Genomic DNA, 26,439 nt, shown 5'->3' with positions numbered 1-26,439 from the left:
TTCCATCAGCAGCAATTCATCTGTATTTTTTGATGGGGAAGACCCCACCTTCAATTCACATAAAATATCATCATCAAATACCTCTTCATCAACCTCTGCCACTTCGCTCCTGCTGTTTAGTTCCCCATGCATCATTATATTGTCAGTAGGAACCTCTACCACATCCATCTGTACTGGTTTCAGAAACTGAGATGATTTTCTCCTTGTTTTTCTTTGCTTCTTCATTTTCTCCATGGGAGCACTTGTTTCATCTGGTTCTATTCTGGGAGAAGAACCAACCTCTGACATATCATCTTCATTTATTTCAGTACTGGGTGCATTCAAATCACAAGGCACTTCAACATGTTCTGCTGTGACCTCATCCGTAGCAATATCCTTTTCATGTTCCATCAAACCCTTTCTGACCTTGCTATATTTCTTGTGAGTGTCATCAGCAGCAGATGGTGAATGTCCAACCTCCAAATCTGTCAAAATATCCTCCAAATCTGCTGCAGCATCACTACATGTTTCTTTTACAGGTACTTCACTGATTTCAGTCAGAATAGAGGGATGAGCATCTTCCTTTTCTGCCATTTTATCAGAGTCATCTTCCAGTTGGACAGGTTGAAAGGATCGAGATGATCGCCTCCTCGACTTGGCCTTTCTCTTTTGTCGTCTTTCTTTCTTTGATGGTACAATTTGCTCATTGTCAATGTTGCCGTCTTCAGTACCAACTTTCATTATACTTCCATTTTCCATTTTACTTTCAACACTAGCCGATTCCTCAACAGGATCATACACATCTATATTGATATCATCTAACATCGATGGAGCGACGGAATCACAGGTTTCTGTTGATCGGCTTGTACTTCCTTTTCTGTTCTTCAGTGAACTTACAACTTCATCCTCTTGGGACGTCAATTTCTTGCCTAAATCTGTTATTTCAGTGTTCACCTTATTTATCTGTGGATCATCTGATGTCAAACTATCACCTGCTGCTGTTGTTACACTATCACTTTTTCCTTCTTTCAGATTTTCACCTCCCTTCTTATTCCTCCTGCTCTTCTTTGTTGGCACTAGTTCACCAACAATATCTATCCTCTCATTTTCAGCATCTCCAACACTACTACATTTTCCTTCCGTCTCATTTTCACTGACCTTCTTGCCTCGCCTGTTATTCTTGGCGGTCACAGCTTTGCTACCTTGAGATGGCACAGCTTCAGCTCTCTCACTTGTACTTTTCACATGTTCTTGAACTTCATGCATGGCACCTGTTGTACTCAGCTCCAAGAATGACTTGCAACCCCCACGAAGTCTAGACGACATTCGTCTTGATGGCTCTCGCTTCTTCGGCTTCGTCTTCTTTGGTTTCCTTACTGGCTCATCATCATCAAACCCTACGTCGAAATCCTCCCACAATCTTTTCTCCTCCTCACTTCTTTCTTCCTCTTGCAACTTTGGCACCTTAGGTGACTTGAAAATACCACAAAATATCACTTCAGAAGTGGAACTTGCAACCGATGTGACACTCTCTGTATCGTCGGTTTTGGATGACCGTGATTTTGTTCGCTTTCTTGTTGAAGCAGGTATACTTGTAAGCCGTCTAACCTCACTCTCGGTTAGCCCAACACTATTAATTTGGCTTCCATCTGCCACATTTACTTTCTCACAACCCTTACTGAAGCTTTCAAATTTACCCAGGTGCAGCGACTGGCGTTTTGCAATACGAACAGATTTTCTCCTAGACCTTCTCTCCTTTGTGAACTCAGGTACTTCAAAGTCATCAAACACACTACCAGTTTGGCATGAATCGTGACTGGCCAAAGATTCTGTATCACTGCTATAATTAGAACCAGCATAACTGACTGCTCTAGATACCCGGAAAATGTATGCACCACTTGGTCTGTCTCTAGGTGGCTCACTTATTATAGACTCTCTATCCCATGCATCATCGTGTCCGATTGCTTCTTCATTGTGTTGTCTTTGCAGCAGCCGTGTCGACTTCCGCCTACCTGCAACTTTTGATTTCCTACCCCGCTTAGGACGAACATATGTTTCTTCAACTTCGTCATCAGATGGGAAGGGATTGAAATCACTCCCAAGCGGTTCAAAATTTGGCAATTCAACATCTTTCATACCATCTCCTCCCACCGGTACAGTAATTTCACTACCAATTCTCACTCCATCGACTACCTGCTGGTGTGCGTCCTCAGCTACTGAAGATTTCTTGGTCCTCCGCTTTCTTCTTTGTCGAATGCAAAGTGACCTGTTCTATCTTGCTCCCAAGATTTTCTATCTCACTTGTCATGCTCTTTCTTCTATCTTCTTGACCTATCTGCTGAATCTCCTCTTTTGAAAGACTGACACAGAAGTTCTTGGAGTTGCAGACCGCTTGCAGTACCTTGGTGGATGGAGACTCTATCTGCACTTTATATTTATGTGGACTCAAATGCTGCATAAGACTTTGTACAGGGGACTGCAAGCTGACACTTACAGGACTGCAGAACTTCTTGGGTGGGGTATTCACCACTTTAACCTGAAGCTTATCTGGACTAAAATATTTCTGCATGGCAGACTTGGGAGACGTCAAACTGACTCTTACAGGCCTGCAAAACTTCTTGGGTGGAGTATTGATGACTTTAACCTCAAGCTTATTTGGACTGAAGAATTCCTGCATGGCAGATTTGTCAGACTTCTTTGCCAAGTTGACTAGTGGCGTTAAAGGGGTTTCAGGTGGAAATGTAATCTTCTGCCTCTCTGGCGTTCTTACAACAACCATATCATGTGCATCCAAGGGCTCTTTCTTCACGTTATGAACAGCTTTGACCTTCTTCTTGGGCATTTTCTGCTTTGATTCCTTAACTTTTGATGTGATATGTTTACGTTTTAATGGTGATGATGAAGACTCTTTAACAGTTTTATCCATTTTCCTCACCGAGCGCTTTGAGGATTCATTTGTCCTTTTGTCCTGAGTAATCTGCTTTGAAACTGGAGTCTCCAAGCTGAAACTACAGAGCTGCTTTGTAAGCAGGGTAGCAGGCGAGTCCTGGAAGATATTTTCTGCTTTGGCAGGTGGAGTTCCCTTGTCTGATGGAGTGTCATCAAGATCCTTGGTAAGCAAAAGAAACCTTTGGAACTGAGACATGAATCCTTTCTTTTTAGTACTAGCAACCGGGAAATCTGAATCATCATCTTCCTCCTCCATGATTTCGGTAAGGGTTTTCACCGACTTTCGTCTTTGAGACTTCTTTCGTGTGACTGTTTTTGGTTGATCCTCTTCATCGGAGTCAAGGCTGTGGAAGGACTCGTCAAAATCACTATCGTTAGTGGGTTTATCACCACCATTGTTTTTTGACTTCAAGTTAGCCAGTTGCCTTGGTGGGGTAGGTGTGTTTGTTAACATGACCTTGCAATCTTTAGTTAGACTTCTACGCAGTTCCTCAAAATGGTTGTTTTTCATTGTTGGGGACATTGGTGGCGTGCAAGGCATGGAATCCACAACCCCTTCCTGTTGGGACTTTGCATTATCATGTGGAAGTTCCATAGGCATCTCATCGGCGGACACAAAATCTTCAGTGGAAGTGTTGAGTGATGCATTATGTTCCAGCATCTCGACATCCATTTCTGTTCCTACAGATTGTTGGACTGCTACATTCTGTTGGACTGCGATTGTTTCATTGTCATCGAACCTCTCAGATTCATAGTTTTTGCGTGCTTGACTTGTTTCACTACTGTTTACCTCACTGTCTCTGATATCAGTTTCATTGCTCTGATTGGGAGTGCCTCTTGGCAGAGATGCATTCATAAGAGATTCAATTATATCAGACTCGTCAAGTTTGTCTGAGGGAGATGATTCCTTCAAGTTCTCTATGCAAGTGATTTCTCCAGTTTCCACCTCTTTGCTCACTTTGCTGACATTGTCACTCTCCATACCGAGACTAGAAGCCTCATCTATTGGAGTATCTCTGCATGCCCCCTGATGCTTCTCACTGACTGCCTCTACTAGGTTGACTTCACAACCTTCACCGCTGTTCAAGGGATCATCTATCAGGACATCCGTCAACTCGCTGCAAGCTTCACTACCAGACTTGCTGACACTATCTCTTGGATGCAGATCTCCAACCAAATTATCTTCAGGCTCACCATCAGTTGCTGTGACTGTTTTCTGTTTTATATATGTGTAATCTTCATGTTCCCTACCCCTTATGTTGTCACTCTTTGCCTTCTCTACACCTACATTCATATTATTCATACTTGTGTCAGGAGTTAAACAAGCAGGAGAAATCGATGCATCTGAAACCGGCGAATCTACCACTGATGAGCCAGCTGCGAGGCATGTCGACAGTTGGGACTCTGAGGTACCAGAGTCTGTCTGTGGTTGTGGGTCAGCTGGCTTTTTGAAGGTTCCTCTCTGATTCCTAGTGGATTTTCTAACAGGTGCTCCTGGATACATACGCTTGTGGAAGATGATTTTATCCTCTCGAGATACTACACAGCCATTTTTGTTTGGGGAAGTGACAGGTGATATCATGGATGTAGTTGGTGAATCTAAGCCAGAGCTGTTGGATAAATTCTGAAAGAATAAGAGAAAAAATATATAATAAATTGAGGCTTTAACCAATTAATATCTAAATTTTGACCCCTGTACAACTTGAAAATTGATCTTCGACCCTTTTTGGCATATAACTTCACAACCACAGGTCATATATGCAGAAAATTTACATTTTTGTGATTCTTATGACCTGATGGAAAATTTGATACTGTATTTCGTCAAATAAATGCCCCTGGGGGCGTTACATTTTCCCAAGGGGGGGGGCGTTTATTAGAGGTCATTTTTAGCACAACAATTCCTGTTAAAATCATTAGGTAAGCTTAAAAGTCACGCTAAAATGACGAACTATGAACTTTTGACACTGACTTTTGGTTCACTTCCGGGTTGCCGATGCAGATTTTCCCCATTTATTGCTGCTATTATCAACCATGTGAGCAACTTGGTAAGCTTACTACACAAGATAGCATAGAAATATCAGAATTTTTTAAACATCTTGGTTGAAAAAAGTGGTGGGGGCGTTTATTTGAGGGTGGGGGCGACTATTTGACGAAATACGGTATATTTATGAGTGAAATTGGAGCATGTTTAATTTTTGACCCCTGAAAACCTATGGGGTCATTTCTGGGTTCATTTTAAGGGTCATAGACTCAAAATAATGTTTGCTCACCACCTTTTGTGGATTAAACAGGTCCAAATTAGTAAAGATAGCTAGGTCATCAACTTTTACTAAAAAATGCTTCCAACAATTTTATACAAGCACAAATTTAAGATTTTCGTCTAGATTTTTGTCTAGTCTATACATTGATACCATACTGCTAACAAAAAAGTTCCTCCTTCCTGAATTGCAAAATTTTTTCCACCTGAAAAAATATACAGCGCTCATAACATTTGAAATGGGCTAATTTTAAACCAAGAAATACCAACTCAAAATTGCCCCATGTGTAACGCTATGGTAAATCCACCATATACGGATTTGCAACTCATAGAGGGCAAATAGTGTACCGTCGGCGTTTATCAGGATGAGCCAGAGATCAAACAATATTTGCGTCTTTAAGGGAACTGGAATGAGCGTTTTCGACAGCATTTTCGGGAACACATCAGACCTATCGAATTGCATTCTGAATACGAAGATTGTCTTTCTGATATCAAATCATTTTCATTTTATGAAATTCACGATATAATACAAATATTAAAATTTGATATTTTTCACATTTTGGAGATATAACAGTCCTCAAAGTAAACTTTTTAAATTTAATGATATAGTCTTAAAGTGTATGTAGCTGAGGAAAAGCCGACGATCAATTGAAAATTTTGACCTTTCATATTGAAGATATGGATTTTTTCCCCAAAAGACCCAATTTTTTTGGGAAAAAAAATCCATATCTTCAATACGAAAGGTCAAAATTTTCAATTGATCGTCGGCTTTTCATCCCACCTACATACACTTTAGGTAGAAATCATCATTTATAAAGTTTAATGTTAAATATCAAAAATATCAATTTTTAATGATTTGCCATAAAATGTGTATTACATTGTGAATTTCAAAAAATCAAAATTATTTGATATCAGAAGGCCATTCTTCGTATTTAGAATGCAATTTGATATGTTTGATGTGCTCTAATGTCCCACAATAAATACTGTCCAAACGTTCATACCCCATACCTTAAGCTTGAGGATTACAAAGGTATGTGGGAGTAGCATTAAGCACATGTTATTGACACAACACATTAGACTCACAACACAAACAAGTGATCAAATGTTTACCAGGCCCATATTGAAATAATACGGAGGTACACTATTTTGCCTTCATGAGCAAAACACAAACATGGCGAAGTCGGTAGTCTGTGGTTCTACGTCACTGGGTTCTTATCACAACATATTACCATAGTTACCTGTTGGCTTGATGTAGGTGAAACATATCCTGGTACTGAGGCACTGTGTACTTCTGCTAGAATGCTGATAGTCGCACGATGCATCCCTAATAATGTCAAAAGAGGAAAATCATGATAAGAAATAATTAGTGTTAGCAAGACATGTATACATGCACAGGGAAATACTTACACATTTCATGGTTAGATGGGCAAGGGCGTAATTTTGACTTGCACCATGATTTTCACTGACTCAAACTAGAATGACTGCATAATTCAGTAAGCTTACAATAAAAATTCTATAAAGAAAATTATGTAAAAGATATTTCTGAAAAATGTGTCAAATTTTATAAAAGAGAGGCTCAAGTTAAGGCTCAGATTGCACCAAAGACTGAGCATCTATTCTAGAACCCCAGAATGCAGGCCCTGGACTCCTATCATGTGGACTTGAGACATGCACATATTTATACTTTAGTTTGTGACCTATTGGCCACTTTTTGAGCAGCATGCAACCCTTACCGTACAATTATTTTGAAACTGGGCCATAATAAATGTGAAAGAACACACAAAACAAAACACATTTGCTTACCTGAATATAATTCAGCATTGTCATCTGATGATTCCCCCTTACCAGGTAGTATATGCCAGTCTAAATTAGGCCCATCATCAAGGGTTATCTCCGATTTGGGATCTTCTTCTGCAATAAAAAATAAATGTGTAAGATTATAATTGTTTCATTTAAATTTCAACATTTCTGGTTGCTTACATTAAAGACTTAATAATTGGTTGGTTAAAGGGGCACTTCATGATCCACAGCCTTATCCCCTCAACTTACTTACAATGGCACAATTTTTATACCATCAGAAACATCGGACTACATAATGTGTGCGTAAACCTGGGTGTGGGTGCACTGGTCCTAAGATATGCTAGTACAAAAATTTTAAAAAGGGAGTACTAGTCTGTAAAGTTTGCTAGCACCGTAAAACTATCCCGAACTCGAACCATAACCCTAACCCCAACCCTGTCCCTGACCCCAACCTTTTTTTATTTTTCAGACAAGCAAACCCTTTTTTATTAGAATAGCCAACCTTTTGTTGGACTAGGACTAGTGAACAGTCCCGTTTTAACTTTCTTGAAGATTCGGTTGTCTGACAAAGAAATCAAACAAAATCGTATTTTCCCACTGTTGACAGCCCAGAATTGCAGAACAGTAATTACATGTAATTATGCATAACTCACAAATTCAAATGTCCGAATTGACTGAAATTTTGTGTCAATTGAACCATACACTAAAGAGGATGCTATAAACCCCCCAAAATACCCCCCTTTTAATTGCACAATATATTTCTTTGAGTGACCAATTGAAATAAACCTTCTAGAAATTTAAACTCAATCATCTTCAACCCTATCACCATTCTTACCATGTTGCTGATTGGCTCAATAAATCATAATAGTCTTCTTGTTAATCTTGTAACCAATCAGCAGGTACATTCGTAGTACTCATGGGGTAAAAAGTAAATAACCAGGCATGGAAATTTCCACCCGTCCGGTCGAAAATGGCGAGTAAAACTGCAGCCGGTCAAGTAAAGTTTCAAATTCACCAGCCCGACTGGCGAGTATCATTTCACTGCCGGCCTAACCCTTACCCAGGCTAAGAGTACAATTTGACCTCATCAAATGTCGATTGTTCGAATAAAATAAAAGTGCATTTTCGCCGTGATATTTTATCACATTCTGGCTCTAGTCGCTATGATATTTTTTCTTCTTTTCATTTCCATGTCAGTTTTGGTCAGAAACAGGTGCAAAAACATGCGCAAACTCAACAAATCTTTGACATAATTTAGCAAAGTCAGGTAAAATTAGCAAAGTCAGTGGCCCAAACATGTCAGAAACTGTGAATTATTTCGACGTATTAGTGTTAAATAATGAATGTTTTGAGCAAGTTTCATGTAAATTATTAAGGTCGTCTTCAGATTCTGTTACTTTCAACTGTTGAAAAATGGAAAATTGAAGGTTGAAAACGACTTGCGTGTTACACGTTTACCGCAATTGCTAAACATTTAACGGATCATGCGTGCGTTTAACGGTGCATGCGTTTAACGTTCCCATGCCTAGCAGGTAGATACATGTACACATTGAACATGTTGAATGATCAGTAACCTGTCCTCCCTTACAATGGGCAGACTACCGAGCAGTGTTCTAACCACGCCGGTCGGGGATATCCAGCACAGAGTCTTCCCGACTGGCACTAAGCTTTATCTTTGAAATCACAGAACACAAGTTATAACCAAGATGTTGTGTTTTTTACCTACAGTAAGAGATGAATTCGCCTGTGTGGGGGAGATTAAGAGATGAATTCGTCCGTGGTGTAGCTGTGTGTAAGGAGGGAGAACAGCTACACCACAGATGAATTCATCTCTTAATCGCCCTACACGGACAAATTCATCTCTTAAGCTCTCTCCTTACACATAAAATTAGCCGGCACTAAAATTGTGCTGGCTATAATAACTCTGCAGTACTGAGGGCAGACTACAGCTACTGCAGTAGACTACAGAATCTGTTGCGGTGGGTAGACCACAGCATCACATTTGCTCATGACTGCTCTTACCTTCATCATCTTGATCCTCCTCCTCATCTTCATCATTAGTGATAATGTCCTCCATTGGTTTCTCTTTTCTTTTGGTAGCTTTCACTTTCCATGAGTTGTCATCATCATCATCGTTCTCATTACAGCTGTCAATTAAAAATGATTGTAATTCAAATGTGAAGTAGGTAATTATCAACTGATTGAAATGAATTATCAAAGGTAACAGAAATATGTCTCAAAGTTTGCGAAAATTTTAAAAGGCAATCAAAATCTAAATACCGTATATCCTTGAACAGTCGCCCCCGGGGGCATTGCATTTTGCAAAATGGGGGTCATTTTTAGAACGATAGTTCCTGTTAAAATCATTAGCTAACCTTAAAACTCACACTGAAATGACGAACTATGAACTTAGGAACAATGACTTCCGGTTCACCTCCGGGTTTACGGTCAAATTTTCGCCAAATACCGACGCCATTAGCGACCATGTGTGCACCTGAAAAGCTTACTACACAAGACAGCATGGAAATATCAGCATTTTTAAAACATGTTGGTTGAAAAAATAGTGGGGGCCTTTAATTGAAGGGGGCGACTATTCGAGGATTATGGTAAGTACTAGCGGGCAATTTATCAGTGTTAAATTTCGAATGCATTGTGGGACGATTTGGGCAAATTTTAGTATAGCTGAGCTCTGATATATCAGGATTTTTTGGTGCTTACAAAACATACTTTAAAATGTTTTACAAAGTTGTTAAAAACACAAAAATATTGTAATCTTTATATTTACATGTTTTTCTAAACTTAGTATTAAAAACATTTTAAGCAATATTTGTAAGCTCAAAAAAAGCAATTTTCCTGATAGGTCAGAGTTCAGCTTATTCTGTGTTACTGACCTGACTCCACCTGCTGCACTCATGTGCACAGTCTGGCCTTTCTCAGTCATGTAGTATCCTTGTAACTTCCTGCTTGGTTTACGCTTACGAGCTGATTTCCTGATATCATCTATGTCTGCCATCTTTAACCTATAATTATAATAATATTTTTAAAAGCAAATCAAAACTATTAAACTGCAGGTAAAAAACATATCCATGTACCACTTATCATACACGTATGTGACACCGATCCATATAAATGGAGGCCAAACTTGCCAAAGGCGGCAAATGAAACTGAGGTAAAGGCAAAAATATGGAGTAAAAAACAATAAAATACAAACAAGATAAAATTTTTTATAGACATCATAAAACTACATACATTTGTGTAACTTTAGAACCATCAACCAAGTATGCTAGACCTTAGGTGTTTTCAGTATTAGATAGACTATCGCCCGACAGAAATTTTACAAGCCCGAATTTTAGAAGGAAATAATGCCACAATAAATGCAAAAAAGAAGACGGAGTAAAAAACAATAAAATCCCATTTACTCATCTGTCCCGCTAGAATAAATGCAGAATTGCGTCACGTAGTAAAACGATGTCCAACGCGCTTAATGCATCAAATGTATGTGGCTGCTATGCGAACCCTATGAAAATTGATAATTTGTATTCATGTCATAGTCTATGATTTCAAAATGCATTGAATTTGAATGCATTTTGAAATAGAGTATGACATGAATACAAAGTATCAATTTTCTTTAAAAAAATACAAAACATCTTGAAATTATTTTTTTTTTTAGGTCAACCATGAATGATCCTAGCATTTAGGTTTAGGTCTAGGGACACTACAAAACCGAAAAAATAAAAAACAAAAAAAAACAAACAAATTTTTTGTTGTTGCATTTGGTACCCGTTACCCGCCGAAAAAATGCGCTGGTACCCGGGTACAAAATTACCCGAAAATGCCAGGCCTAATATTGATTGAATTACTCGAATCTTTTTGATGAAAGTCGATCTTTGAAAAGATGTAACTTTTGCCACGGAAAGTCAAGTGCTATGACAAAAAGGTTTTCAGTTTTGGCTCTCTTTACTCAAGGGCTTTAATTTGATATATAAAATGATGCAGTTTGATGTGTACGTGTAAGTGATGGCAAATTTAAATTCACCTGGCATACCTAGTAGTAGACTGCGGAACTCAGTCTTCCATGATAGTCGTCATTTATCATTTGGTCGTTATATGACTATCAGGGAGAGACTGAGTGGTTATGCAATGTACACGGAGGTGCAACCTTTATCGTGTTGGTTACCGGATCTTAATTCATCTTCGTTAGCAATTACGCACACTTACTATTGTACTGAAATTGTCTCTAGTCGTATATGAGGTAATTACGGTTTCTTCTTGCATGAGGAAATATTTGTAAGGATTTTTGATAAGATAACTGTAGCTAGACTTACAGTCATTAGTATCCATTTGACAGCTCTCCAAATCCCACCTGTCACTTTGATGTATCTACCCAGTGAAGATACTGATCTACCCTAATTACCACAGCATACCCCAGCTTTGGCCTTAGTTGATCTTGACCGACCTTTATAGCTTATGTGGGGAAATAGTATGTGTGTGTATAAACTGGTGGGGGTGTGCATGTACTAAGTATATAATTTAAAGATCTGTGACTTTGAACTTGTTTACATACTTGGAAGTGTTAGGAAAAGAAGTAACATGAAAAATGGAGATACTAACTAGAGGAGGAAATATTTATCATTATATTTGCAAGTGTAAGGAAATGAAGTAACGTGAAAAATGGATATACAATAAGTGAAATAGAGGAGGAGAAAATATTGTAGCAGACTAGCACCAAATGAGAAAGGAGTTTTATTGACTGGGGTATAACGACGTTGTGAGGTGAAGATGATGTGGAAGAGGGAAAGATGGGATGGCCGGAGTAGTGTAGAGAATTGTGAAAGGTGGTCAAGATTCAGATGAGGCATTGGCTAACATGCTACACATAGCTAAAACCACTCTATAGAGGTAAGGTCTTCTTTTGTTGTTACAATTTAATTTGTTCCTGTAAAGTGTAAATTACAGTGAGGTTTGATGTGTAGGCCTATGTTTTGCCAAAGCTTTTTAACAAAAAACAAAACTATTCATGAAGTTCTTACAGTACTGGTTATTATACACGTAGCGTTTGTGATATTCTGTATTAATTAAAAAATTTGAAATTAAATTTAAATGGTATTTTCTACTTTGAAACATGGTTTGCTGTCGATTCAATATAATAATAATATAAATAGAAATAATAATAATAATAATAATAATAATAATAATAATAATAATAATAATAATAATCATAATAATAATTAATATTTTAATAACAATAAAATTATAAACTGCAGCATGCATGAATTTCTTTTTTATTACATGTATAAGAATTAACATTGCAATTTATCAACAGCAACTTTTTGAGTGAGAGGGAAATTTGAGTTAAATTAAAAGGTCATGTGTGAGAACAGTCTAGTTTTAAATTACTTTAATATTTAAAAACAAAATGGAATAAGTCATAAATGAAAGTAATATGACAAATTAAAGAATCTTAAATTCCAAAAATTAACTACACCGCCTTAGTGTGTGCTTACTTGTGAATTCCCAGGTCAGAATTTCATTGAAAAAAAACAAACATGGGAATTGGGGAGGGGGAGAATTTCATTGAAATCTTGGGACAATAGTAAATAGGTAAAGTTAAACCAAGATTGTTTATTTAAATCCAATTAGTCATTTCAAATGAACACAATTATCTTCTTGAGAATTCCCACTGCTATTATTTCGATTTTTCTTCCATGGCAAGCAAATACACTCTAAGAAATAAATGTTCTAGACAGAACCTTGTCTGTCCTCTCAGGAGAACCATCCCTCTTGAACCTCTAAAATAGTTCTTTAATTTTGGAGAACCCTTAAAGGTTTTCAAGGAACCAAAATGGTTCTGTATCACATTTTGGGGCAATTTTAGATGGTTTTGGAACCATTTTTGGTTCTTTAGAGAACCTCTAAGGGTTCTTCTGAGAGAGGACATGGACAACTTTAGAACCTTTTTAGAACTTTTTAATATTTCTTAGAGTGAACGGGCTTAAATTGGTGGGAATCCCATGTCTGAGTTAGAGTGCAATTAATACTTTTAATTTCTGTATAATATCAATTATCTTTATCATTTTACCTAAAGGCAATGAAGAAAATGAAGACTCAGTGGATGGCAGGTATAAAGATCATGCACATCACAGCTAATCACAAGGTATGCAAATTGGAATTATTGATTTTATATAGGTTTCATTTCTGTATCCCAGACAGGAAACAAAATGCAAAATTCCATTATTCCACTGTATGCCTGTAGAATAATTGACTGCCAATATAGGAGACTTTTACAGCTCAACTGATCATACTTTTCCTACATTCGACCTTGCATGATTTTTGAGTTGACACGGTAATGAAAATAACTATAGATACTTGACAAGACCATTAGTAGCCCAGTTCTGAACCTTTTCATTGATCATTCATAACAATGGTATCTGATGGATCAGTGAAGATAAGAAGGGATTATAATATCCGTAACCTTGATATTATAGTACATCTCGAGGAAAAAGTGCAATGGACATGTTTTCATTTTATGTTTCAAATATCCCAAGATGAAAATTGAGTATTTAACCCAAAATGGAACAATTTATTGGAAATCTGTTTTAACAGATTTTTTTTTCATCTTTTTCTGCACTGTATTATACCTAAATTAAGAAATTTGATAAATATTCAAAGAAAATATAGGTCATCCAAAAAATTGTGATTTTTACACATTTTGGGGCAAAAAAGGAAAAATAAGCAAAAATATCAAAATCTGTCTAACAGTTTCATTCATCAAGTCATAACAAACGGCCTACATGCTTAATTTCTAATAAAATAGTGAAATTGTGAAAAATATAGGTATTTATTGATTTTCATGTTTTTTCTTGCAAATATGCTAATAACATGCAAATTATGAAATTGAAAAATAAAGTTTCTTCATAGCATACATCTTTCAAGTATGATGTTCAAAATGACAGACATCAAAAAGAGATTCGATGAAATGTAAAGGTGTAGTAACAATTTTGGCATGGACTGTCTGGTTAGGCAAAGTACGGAAAGTTGAGCTGTATTCCATCTTTATTTGCCCGCCTTGATACATTAAATATCATTTCCAATTTATACATTAAAGATCACACCAAATGAACAAACACAGAAAAGCTTTTGATTTTCTTCAAAACACAAAATTACAGTAGTCTCTAGGTCAAAAATGATTTTATAACATTTCTGGCAGAAAACATTGCACATTTATAATGTAACTTGAAAGTTGACAAAACACTTTTTACCAAAGACCAGTGACTTTTAGATGCATAAAAAGATTAATTCTGATTATAGATTGTAACGATCTGAAGAATTCTTTAGTTAGATCAGAAAACTACCGATAATAAGAATAAATCATTTTTTGTATAGACAAAAATGTAAAGATATATATGTGAAATGTCTTTTCATTCTACTAACATGACTACATGGTGTAAATCAGAAAGGTGCCATATAATGATAAGATAGATCCTGTTTTCCTACAAATTGAACAAAATGATCTAGATAGGCTGTATCAAAATGATTGGTACACATCAGTTTTGATATTCATTGAAAAGCCTGTATCTTCCAAACGCATGATTGAATCCTCTAGAAATGACCAGATGTTTTGTTTTTTACTTTTTATTCTATAAATTGGGATATTCGGATACTGCCTTTTGATGTGTCAGTCTTGTATAAAATCACAGTAGAAATGGTTAGGTATACCAATCATTTTGATGCAGTTATATATTACAGACCTATATGAGGTGAACATAAAAGAAAACATTATTAAAAATATCAAAAATATTATTAAAGAAATCAAAAATAATTGTGTAGTTTCCTAATGTGTCAATACAATGCATGTTATTTAAAGTTTAATCAAGTTTTTTTAGGTGAATAGCAAAGCAGAAACTGACTGAATTTTGTTTTCTTTAATTGAGTCCTATACTGGTTATAGATTTGTTGTAAATAAGGCCAGCATTATAATGTATAAACTGTGTTTAGCTATTGAACATACCGGTACTGTATTATTGCTTTCACTTTGTCAATATGTTTAGAAGCTAAACGTTTCATATCAAATTCCAAAACATCAATTAAATGTTCGTGGCTAAACATTATCTCTCAATATGTTTAGTAGTTATACACATTTTACACATTATAAAGTGAAGGCAAGAATGCGTTTAGAAAATTTAGTCTTTAAAATGATTGGTACTCTGTCTGGACACAGTGTAGAGGCATCTAACATGATTACAATACACATGTTTTAGATCTAGGCACTATTTCCTTAATATTTTTTAAAGGCCACTTATTTACCAGGTGATTGTGTCATTTTATTGCAGTTATGAAAGAACCCAAAGAAGACAGTGATGATGAAGAAGAACCAAACGAGGATTTACTGTGGTACAAAAATGTAGGGGATAGGACAAATGCCTGCTGATAAGGAAAATTTTGTCCTATTTGCAGGACAGGTGGCAACTGTACTGGGACAAAGTGTTATGGACTTTGCCTAATATATACTTCCAAAGGCTTTTATAACGTTGTCTGTGATTGGACAGTGAAGGAGGCTAGTTTATTACAATCTTATTTTGACCTTCTCGAGGAGTACAACGCACTTCTTGAAATGTGTCCAACGTTTTATGGCATTTTCCTCAAAATGTCCAAATTATATAGTGCAAACATCCAAATAGTGTATTACACTGTGATTCAGTATCCGCTGGTATCATGCTGCAAAAATTTAAAAATAAAAATAAAAATCGGGTATTTCATCAGCAGTCAGCACTTTGTTGTGCAAGGTATCCCTCTCATAGTTCTTCTCATAGACGCAGGTATGCACATAAATTGACAGTGTTTTTGTGGATTCTGGCCTGAGTGCAATTGCAATAATTGAATCAATGCAATTTACTGTGAAGTCCTTCTCATATGGTCATTTTCACAGTAAAGGGTGTAACTTTTGATTTAGGGTCAAAATTTCAAACCACTTAAATATGTTTCTGTTTACTGAAATCATGCATAAGCAACTTAAATTCCAGTAAAATAATGTTTCAAGGCTTAAACCTTTTGATTTCTAATAAAAAAATTTACATTTCCATAACATTTTGGTTAACATCTAAGAAAAAATGTATTTTACATAACTTCAGAAAATTATGACATGAAAGCTGGAATACATGTGAAATCCCATTCCAAAGTAAGTCAACAGATATAAGTTAAATTTTATACCATGTTTTGCTATGTTTGTAATTGCAGTTTTGAAAATTTTTAACATCAAGTGTCATTTACAATGGAAATTTCCAAAGCATAAACATATTTTTTAAGTTTTAATTGGGTTCCTAAAATAATTTGAATGTCTAACTTCATGTACAAATACTACTTGATGAAAGGAACCTCCCAGCCAAGTTTCACAGAAATTGGAGTTATTTTTTAGAATTGGCAATTCAAGCGATTTGTGTTTCGGAGGCTTCAGTTAACAACACAGGTGATCATTAAAGTAAAATATTTGGCTAACTACTACAAGTTGACATAAAAATAGGTAAAAATATCACAATTACCAATTTTCATGCTTTGCTTCTAAGTATTGAATTTCAGTTGTGACAAAATTAAATTATCACAGCAAGTCATTTTTTTTTTGTTTCGAGGCTTCATGTTAACAATTGTTAAACATTGCAGAAGTAGTAGTTTTGAAAACAACAGTGTTGGGATCATCTAAGCTGTTATTTTCTTGTGTGTATTGAATCAATGATTCTATGCGGCAGATATTGTAGATTTATCACATGTTAATTTTTTCACCCATTTGTTAAGTATGGTGTTTTTTGCATGTGAAGCCTCCGAAACAGGCTTTTTTGGGTGACAGTATATTTTTCAAACATTAACCATAATGTCAATTTTTTTTAAATTTATGACATTCTGCACATATCAAGTAATAATTACAATGCAGATATCAGTATGAAACACACCAATTTAGATGTGCATAGATGATAATTAATCTTATTGTTGTTTCGGAGGCTTCATTTGTTTCGGAGGCTTCAATTGTTAACGGAAAGTTTGTATTGGGTCCCATTTTCAAACGGTGATATATATCTCCACGATTTAAAAACATGTGACTTGAGGATCTACTTTGCTACATTTTGATAAATAGATTGGATGAGCTCTTTTATTTATATTTGCACAAGCTTACTGAACAGTTTGTTTTTCGGAGGCTTCAAAAAAGTTAATGGAAAAACGGCTCTTTGAAGTCAAGATTTTATAAAAATTTTAAAAGCTTGCAAATGGACTAATTTTTGTTACCCATTTCAAGTTAAGATAACAACTGTTATGAATCAAGAAGAAGAAATAATCAAGAATTATGAACCAAAGCTACACCCACAAAGTTTGTTAACAATTGTTAACGGAAAATGAAGCCTCGAAACGACAAATATCGAAGTCCGGTTCTCAAAAATACAGGGCTGTTCACAATTAAATCTAATGTGGCAGTGTTTACTGAACAAATGACTGTACTTTCAGGATAAGAAAAATTATCCATGAACTAACTGAAGAAAACACAGGGTTTTACAAAAAATGTTACTGTTTTTTATAGTTTTTCAAAATGGCAATATTAAGTACATTTAAGCCTGCTAAAACTGAACGCAGTAACTCCCAAAGCTGATTATGCTACCCAAGGTAGCTGCTAACTAGATGACTTACGTGGCCAAAAATCATGGAATTCTGTGGCTTTATTAGAACACTACGGATTAAAATGTTAAAACTCCAAAGTTACACCTTTTACCGTGAAAATGACCATATGCAATCAACTGCGAAAACTACAGCTATGGAAAGTTTAAATGAGTTTGGCTCCTGTCATCATTATGCTCATCTTGAATACCTGGTTATACTTTGTTTTAGAAAGTTGTACATGTAAACATGGTAAATAAAAACGAAAAGTAGGTGTAAATCAACTAAACTCATATATGGCATACATTGAAATTATGTAAGTTACTCTCACAACTTAACTATAATTAAATTTGGCTTTTCCACGAATGTATCATTATGGTTATTGCACAGTCCATTATGTTTCGAAAACAAATAAGACATATTACATGAATCTAAATTATATATCATTTCTCTAAATTAGCTACATTATGTATTTGAATGGAGTTTCAACTTTGTTATACTGCTGTTTTCCTTGTTTGTTTTTGCAAAATGTTTGATTTCAAAAATACCTAATGACAATTTTAATGACTTATCGTTCACTTTTAAGCAACTTATAAAAACAATTTCAATTTTTTACACCTTTGCTGGGATCACTAGGCCTTTAATGACTTTTGCAGTTTTTAAACATGGATTGCAGTTTCTTTTCTTGAAATGAGATTTTTGATTTTAATATAAGGTCAAAAGTAATAAGTGTAGCATTTTATGCTTTTAACATACAATAAATATACTGCTCTTTTTTATGTTCATATACTGCATGCTCTCGCTATATATATTAATATTCAAAGATGTTGATGAGCTAGCTCTATGTCAATAAATTGATATTATATCGTCATAGTAACAGGTATAAATTGTTTGAAATCTCTTACTTTGAAAGTGTGTAGAGGACCGATAGTGCAATATACTTGTAATTTAAAAACTGATTATCTTATCATGTTCAAATGTAGTGTATATTAGGGGGCTATCATTTTCTTCGGAAGGGGGGGGGGAGTAGTCCCAAATATGTCGGTGACCGCGCAAAAACTTTGCATTATATAACGAAAGATTATATAAATTTTTGATATAATTTTAAATTATTAAGGATCATAATGTACGTTATGTTATGTTTATTATTATGTTACCCCTATATTATGTTATGTGTAATTATTTTAATAGTTTAATTTATTTTTATTTATTTTTTATTTGGGGTGGTAAAAATGTTTTCATTGAAAAAGTTTAAGTTCAATTAAAGGGGGGTAACCCTATTGGTTTTGGATATGGATTGTCTTTAAAATTACATAATAATATCAAATATCGCCTCCTTTATGCTGCTTTGTGAAAAACGAGAGCATTTTCGGCGTAAATGTGAATAAATAGCCACATTTGCAATCCAATACCTTGGTATACGTGAATTGCATTCTGGGCAGGCAATGACGAATGCTGACATGCTGTACAATGCCCGCCCGAAAATGTTTTTTTTTTCGTACCGCTTCAGAAAAAAGGAAACAAAATATATTTCCCTTGCAATATGTACATTTCAAATGAATATAAAAAAGTTTGGGTAAAATGGAGAGGAAAACCCTTCCGAGACCGGTTTTGAACCGGTACCTCTCGGGTAAAAAACAAACGCTAGTCAATTGAGCTATTTAGCACACCACGCTTACCGCTGCCGCTTTCATAACTATATACGGCGCACCGTCCTTGCGGTGACTGATATTTCGCTCATAATTCCCTCCCAGAATTCCAAAGTATTTACCATTGTTTACAAACTGGTATACCTGTAAAAACCGCTGTGATTCATGATTTCTCCCGAAATACATCGACTTGGAGCGTCAAATTTCAGGATAGTAATGAGAAAAATAGTATATATTATGTGATACCAAAACCTCATCAACAATGAAAAAAATCGGGGGGATGATGCTGTCGATCGGGTTACGGACCTTTAACAAATTTACTTTGATTCATTCATTCATTCATTCATTCATTTATTTGGATAAATATAATCCATTCATTCATTCATTCATTTATTTGGGTAAATATAATCCGGGAGATCAATTTCCATGCGTGAATGACACCCGGGGAATGAAATTTACGACATGTACTGAAGCTCACATTGACGTCATACTTAATAATATTCATGACCTCCTTTTAAACCGACCTTCTAGGCAGTGTTCGAAATAAGCACTTATCCTCTTGTCCTCTTGTCCAAAAATCACTGGGGACAACCATATTGAGATATGTACTTATCCTCTGGACAACCACAATATTTTACCTCTTAAATATGACACATTTTGGGGACAACCAAAATGTTTTGAGGACAAGCAGAATTTATGCTCTGGTTGTCCTCGGGACAACTTCTATATTTTCCTTATTTCGGACACTGCTTCTAGGCACCCCGATCCATTGCTTACCGGCAGCTTCGAGGTAAAGGCTGCGATCACGGCAAGAATATGAAACTACAAATTCATGTTTGAACAGAAAGGAATATAATCTGCAGATAATGGTAAATTTAGAATCATTGTACACTATGAAGTCATTAGATAGTCGATCTTTATGTAGGTGAATTCAAATTTGCCATCAAACTGCATCATTTTATATATCAAATTAAAGCTCTTGAGTAAACAAAGCCAAAACTGAAAACCTTTTTTTCATAGCACTTTCCGTAGTACATCTTGTCAAAGATTGACTTTCATCAAAAAGATTCAGCTAGCAAAATTCCCCAAAATGGCATTTCGGGGGTGTTTCTAGATCTTAGTCTCATTATGATAGCAGCTTTTTTTAATGGAACTGCTATCAAAATCCCTCTAAAATTCCATGTGCGATTGTCTTATCACCATAAAAAATCATATATTTGGGTCAAGTGAAGTATAGAAAGCATATTTATGTAGGTTTCTTTCTTCGGCCAGTTGTTTTAAATTTCTATGTAAATATGCATTGACATTGTCGGCGAATTTGACTGACTAGCAAATGTGTTAACTACATTTTTAGGTTTGCCTGGGATTCCTACTTTATGTTTTGGTGTAGGCCTATCACATGTTGTTACAAAATAGGAATTTGTTCAACAAAAGTCACAAACAATGTCAACAACTTCCACGTGGAGTAGTTCGTGTTGGTCATCAGGTCATAGCCTAGGTCATATGACACCAATTTGGTGTCTTTCTGCGCCTCGGAAAATGGCGTCTACGGTTTTAATATGACTAACCTAGTATAGCCAAAATAATAAATTCTCGATCATGAGAGCCTACTTGGGTACGTACAGTTATTTGCGCCGAGCATACTATGCAAAGACCGGCGCTTACGGCGCAAACACAGCCATGACAGCCTTTGAGAATTGACCAATCACACAAGGTCGAGGTTCGGTCATGCAGGTCGCGCGATCGTGTTATTCTATGAAAAGTACACTGACGCAGAAGGTACATCCTCTCATGATCGAGAATTTGTTATTTAACTTATTTTGGCTATACATGTAGTACATGCTGTAATGTAGTGTAAGTGTTAGTTCCAGTAACTGTAACTCGTCATACATGTATATACCTAGAGTTACAGTGCACTCTATTGCTATCTTTTCCACAAATAAGAAACATCACAATATGTGGGCTCATTTTGGGCTCTAAGGATGTAGCTGAGGAACTCTCTCAACAGGACAGTTTGGGCATGCACTGATGATTTTAATCCCATTGTACCAGGGTTTGGACGTGCCTGGATGATTTTAATCCCACTGTACTAGTCTATAGGTCACCCCGGTCATCCGGGTACTTATTTTACATGACGCTACAGTCGGCTACACTTACGCTTTTCAACCCACAATAGATCGTGCAGCTGAGCAACTACTTGAAGACTTGTAGCAGAGCCCATTTGGTTGTTTACGTTCTGTTTTGACCTTGAATCGAGCAAATCTCTCGGCCGATTTCGGTAAAATCAAGGTTAAATACTTGGCGAAAATTGCATTTTATGTGAAGCTGAACACATGAACATGTAGCTAGGAGAGTCTTTATTTTTGTTGTTGGCTCGAGGCCCCATGTCGAGAAGTTATAGAAATGGTAGTATTTTGGCCGATTTGAAAAGGGACAAACCACAGAAAACTACAAATTTGACTTCTGAATCGGATTTGTTGTCAACGGAGGTCAACGGCTTGTGACGTCACTCCGGGGTCACCTATACTCACAAAGTTGAGGTAATTGATCTACATTGATCTCATCTTTTGAGTGGGTTCAAAATTCCCTGAGTTGGAAAAACCTGCAATCTTCATGGGAGTACATTGTATTTACTTAGTGCAAAAGTGGTCAAAATATTGCTCTGCAAAATGTCTTGATTTTCATGATTTGGATTTATAACATTGAGCAGCATTCTACTTGTGATGTTTCTACACTGAGCTGTGTAGAGAGGGTCTACAGCTGATAGGTATCACAGGGAAACGTCAGTTAACACATTTGTTAGTCAGTCAAAATGGCCTAAACCGGCAATACAAATTTACATTGAAATTAAAAAGAAGCTTTTTAAGAAGGAAACTTTCATTATAATGTTGTCTATACTTCACTTGACCAAAATATATGATTTTTTTTGGTGATGAGAGACTCGCACATGGAATTTCAGAGAGATTTTGATAGCAGTTCCATTAAAAAAAGGTGCTATCGTCATGAGACCAAACACCCCGTAAATGCTGTTTTGGGAATTTTGCTAGCAGAATCTTTTTGATGAAAGTCAATCTTTGACAAGATGTAACTTTGCTACAGAAAGTGCTATGACAAAAAGGTTTTCAGTGTTGGCTTTCTTTACTCAAGGGCTTTAATTTGATATATAAAATGATGCAGTTTGATGGCAAATTTGAATTCACACAGCATCTGAGGTAAAACTGACAAATACAAGGTATATTTCTTGATGCTTGAAGTTTGGATTTCTTAAACATACAGTGCATCCCTATGTACCGCTGCATGACTTCAGGTCCGTAGATGTCATTATGATAAAGACTGAAGTCTTGCTGGCACTGGCAGGACTAGTGTAAGTGTATAAAGCTTACTCGAATCTCGATCATGTCGATTTCGAAATTCATGAATTTGCATGCATGATATGATGATGATGTCGGCCTGTGTATGCAGTGCACTTAAAATTTACAATCTTGGAATGTCAAAATCTTACCGGAATGCTTATTTTTTAGAAATGCACACAAAGATGTATCTTTCTTGAATAAATCACATATTTTGATCGCAAAACTTGCCAAGTGTTCAAAATTCGGCAGCTGATGTTTATCGCAAAGCATCACGGGATAATTCATAGCGCCACCAAGGGACGAAATTGTGTCCAGTCAGAAGTGAAAAGTCAGAGCCAGAGGGATAGCGACAGTTCCTAAAATTTGACGCACCAAATCATTGAAAGAACAAGAAAGACACTTTAAAGAAGGAAATTCAGAAAAAATAAAAATATTGTGAATAAATTTAGAAAGGAAGCGAAAATTCAGAATAAAACAAATATAGAAATTTCAAAAAGAAAGAAAAATACCAGAAGGAATAATTCAGAAAGAAAGAAATTCAGAAACAAAGCACAAAACAATTCATAGGATGATCAAGTTTTTATAGCCATGGGTTCTCCCATACAATATGGGGGAGCGAGTTAGCGCAGCGGTAGTTCCCTCGCCTTGCACCACTGGGGTTCCAGGTTCAAGCACCGGCCGTGCCCAAGGCCTGTATGTGCATCCCAATCCATGCTCGCTCTCGCAATAGTTTTCTCCGGGATCTCCGGTTTCCTCCCGCTTTCAAATCTTTCGGTGATTAGATGTTTGGTTATCAAAAGCTTCCTTCACGTCACCCAATGGAATTTGGGGAGCTGCAGAAAATGGGTGGATGTTACAATCTAAGTGCGGATAGGTTTGCGCCAGGTTCCAGGCGGGTAAATAACACGTTAAATTCAACTTGCCCATATTAAGTGCCCACCCAGTAAATTATTTTGCCCACAAACAATTGGGCACCATATAATAATTTCCATCTAATTTTACTGCTTTTTTCCTACATAGGAGTAATGGTGACTGATAATTAATAATAGATTTCTAAGTACCCAAAGTGAAATATAATATGGTACACAATTGTTTTTCTTGAAAGTTGCTACATGAATATGCTAAAAATTGGCAGAAGATGCATTTAGGGAGTGTGTAATGTCCACTTTTACATCAAAGCCAAATTGTACGCAAAAACAGGTCTACATTTCCGAAAATCCAAATGCCTGGATGGCATTAATTATCACTGCCCACCCAGTAAATTATTTTCCATTTTTTGAGGGCAAAAATAAATTAAATTGCCAGTAAATTATCCTTATTTACCTCCCTGCCAGGTTCGGCTGCAACCAGCCTAGTTGATGCGATCTGATTGTGATGAAGTCACTATCTGAGCCCTTAAGGAAGTGTTCATAATTACTTTGGTGATGTGGGGGTTGGAGAATAAGGAGGGGTCTGCACAAGTTTAGCAGAGAAGGTGGAAGTATTGAGTCCCCCCCACCCTAGACAAATCCCGTCCACTGGGTAAGTTATTTTAGCCCATTATTTTTTCGTACTAAGCCACTTTCAGGGATAATTTTGTCCCCTTGGGAAATTTTAGCCAGATGGCTATTACCAGGCTGGCCAGTTGTATAATAGCTCTGTACAGAAATAAACCAGAATTGTCTAATCTTCATTTTGGGCTGCTACAAACACCTGGTACCAGGCGTGTCGCAAGGGGGGGGGGGCTCACTATTTTGCAGCTTCGCTCGCCCTGCTTTTCGGGATTGTAACTTTGGGTGCCCAATTTTTTTTGTCACCTCGATACGTGTCTACCCAACATGTGGGGCACAAAATTATTGTAATAATAGTAAATTAAAACCCACATTATTTTACCTCAATTTTAGGCTACTGCTACTATACTAGTACTACATTTACTACAGGGAGTGGGCAGGGTTAAATTTTGTTAGGGGGTTCAGTAACAACCTAACAGCAAGTGCCAGATTCTCCAACCCCCACCAAAGTATCAAGTTCTTACATCATATTAAAAACACTTACAAAAAACAATGGCCAATGCAATTTTTGTGTCCATTATTGAATTGATTTATTAACATTATTTCTGAATGATCACAATAACTCAATGTTTGCAAGTGAAAATAGAGTGAAATATACAAAACAAAGAACTATTGTTGTCAAGTTTACTTTTATTTGACATATAAACTGTACCAAGAGCAAAATGAATAATTATTGAAGTGCGGTTTTTCCAAAACTCGGTCAGTCCACCACTTTACAAAATGAAACATGTTGGCAGCCAAATATCATTTTCAGATTCTATCTTGTTTGGCACCTTTAAAAGTTCTGTTTTGGGAGAATTTTGCTATTCAAAACAAACAATTTCAAAAAAGATGCTTTGGCCTACTAGCCCTCAGCTTAGTCAGCATTGGGCCTATTTGAGTTGTGACCACTGTATGAACGTTGACACTCAAAACAGCCAATGCTGACAGAGCAAAGGGTCAGTAAAATGAAGCTTAAATTGGTGGTTTTGAGAGGCGATATGTATCAACACAAAATTTCAGCAAGGTATATTGGCCAGCAGCTGATCTACCCGACTACAAGTATATACTATATTGATTTGTCAACACTTGCTCAAATGTCATGCACAATCTTGCAAGTACCGGTACCAGTAGTATAGTTTCAAAAATATTTCAGTCAAAGACTGCTCATTTAATGTAGCCGTGTATAAGTTCATTACATATTTCCATTTTAGGTGCAAATATTTAGCCTAGAAGTGCATATCGTCACCATGCTACAATAATTACTTTAAAACTCATTATTTTTTGTAGTTTTGAAAAAGTACAAAATATGGTTCAAACATGCATATTAACATATTTAATCACAAATCTTTGGACAAGAACCAACAAGAACAAAATGATGAGTCAAATTAAAAGGAATTATCATAAACGATTAGGGTGATTATAACCAATACATGTAACTTTCAATGACTTTGGCCTGTGACATAGGCAAAATTCAGAGCAAATCTTCAGACAAACAGCTGAGTTAGGCATAAATTCTGGTGTATGCCAAAGTCACCATTTGCCACCTTTCAAAATTGCCTAACTCACCCCAAAATCACCTTTATGATTGGTCAATGTCAATAGCATTATTTCTGCAGGCGCATATACTAATATAGACATGATTTAGCAAAAAACTCAATTTGGCTTAAAAGTGAGTCGGGCAATTATCAAAACAGGGTGACGATATATCCTGGATTATAAAAACACAATATGCAAACCAATGATGAATTTTTCCAGATATAAAAAGTTGAATGATCTGAAAACTACAAGTGGTAGACTGGACAAGCTTTGGTAAAACACCTTTCACTTTATTGGTTAATATCATAATGATGCCTTGAAATCCAATTAATCTGTCATTTCTATTGGTAACAGTAATTTCATTTTTCTTTTCTACAAATTTCATATAGACAGCACATACAATGTTGCAGAAAGCAAACTGGTCATGTTAATATCAAATTCTGACCACATAATGTGGATACAACAAAGCAAAGTTCACCTGACATTCTCCAGATTTTGTGATCCTAACATCCTCTTTTTATGACATTTTTCAGTTTACGAAAAAAGCTTATTCCCAAAATTTTAGTTGATTTTGCGTTTGTGAGTTATGCATGATTATGTGTATTACACTGCTCCATGTGCCACTGTTGTAATTTCGTTCTGGTATACCAAAACGAAATTCAAATTTGATGAAATTTTAACTGAACAAATTAATCTGCAAGAAAATTTTGGTACATAAACATTATGTAGCCAGAGGTATCCAGTGGTAG

At 36.1% G+C, this 26,439-nt stretch overlaps 1 protein-coding gene across 1 annotated transcript; it reads right to left on the bottom strand.

The window, feature by feature from the left end:
- Positions 1-2,188: 2,188 nt before the first annotated feature.
- LOC140168574 (uncharacterized) lies at positions 2,189-22,868 on the bottom strand. The gene is made up of 6 exons (XM_072191975.1): positions 22,772-22,868; positions 9,877-10,005; positions 9,008-9,132; positions 6,989-7,096; positions 6,424-6,509; positions 2,189-4,552 (listed from the first exon to the last, which is right to left on the bottom strand). The coding sequence occupies exons 2-6, from the start codon at positions 9,996-9,998 to the stop codon at positions 2,189-2,191; spliced, it is 2,805 nt and encodes a 934-aa protein (XP_072048076.1). The 5' UTR covers positions 9,999-10,005; positions 22,772-22,868.
- Positions 22,869-26,439: the final 3,571 nt, after the last annotated feature.

This window comes from Amphiura filiformis, chromosome 13 (assembly GCF_039555335.1).
Source record: "Amphiura filiformis chromosome 13, Afil_fr2py, whole genome shotgun sequence".
Taxonomy (NCBI): Eukaryota; Metazoa; Echinodermata; class Ophiuroidea; order Amphilepidida; family Amphiuridae; genus Amphiura; species Amphiura filiformis.
This window is presented reverse-complemented; position numbering and strand designations above follow the sequence as displayed.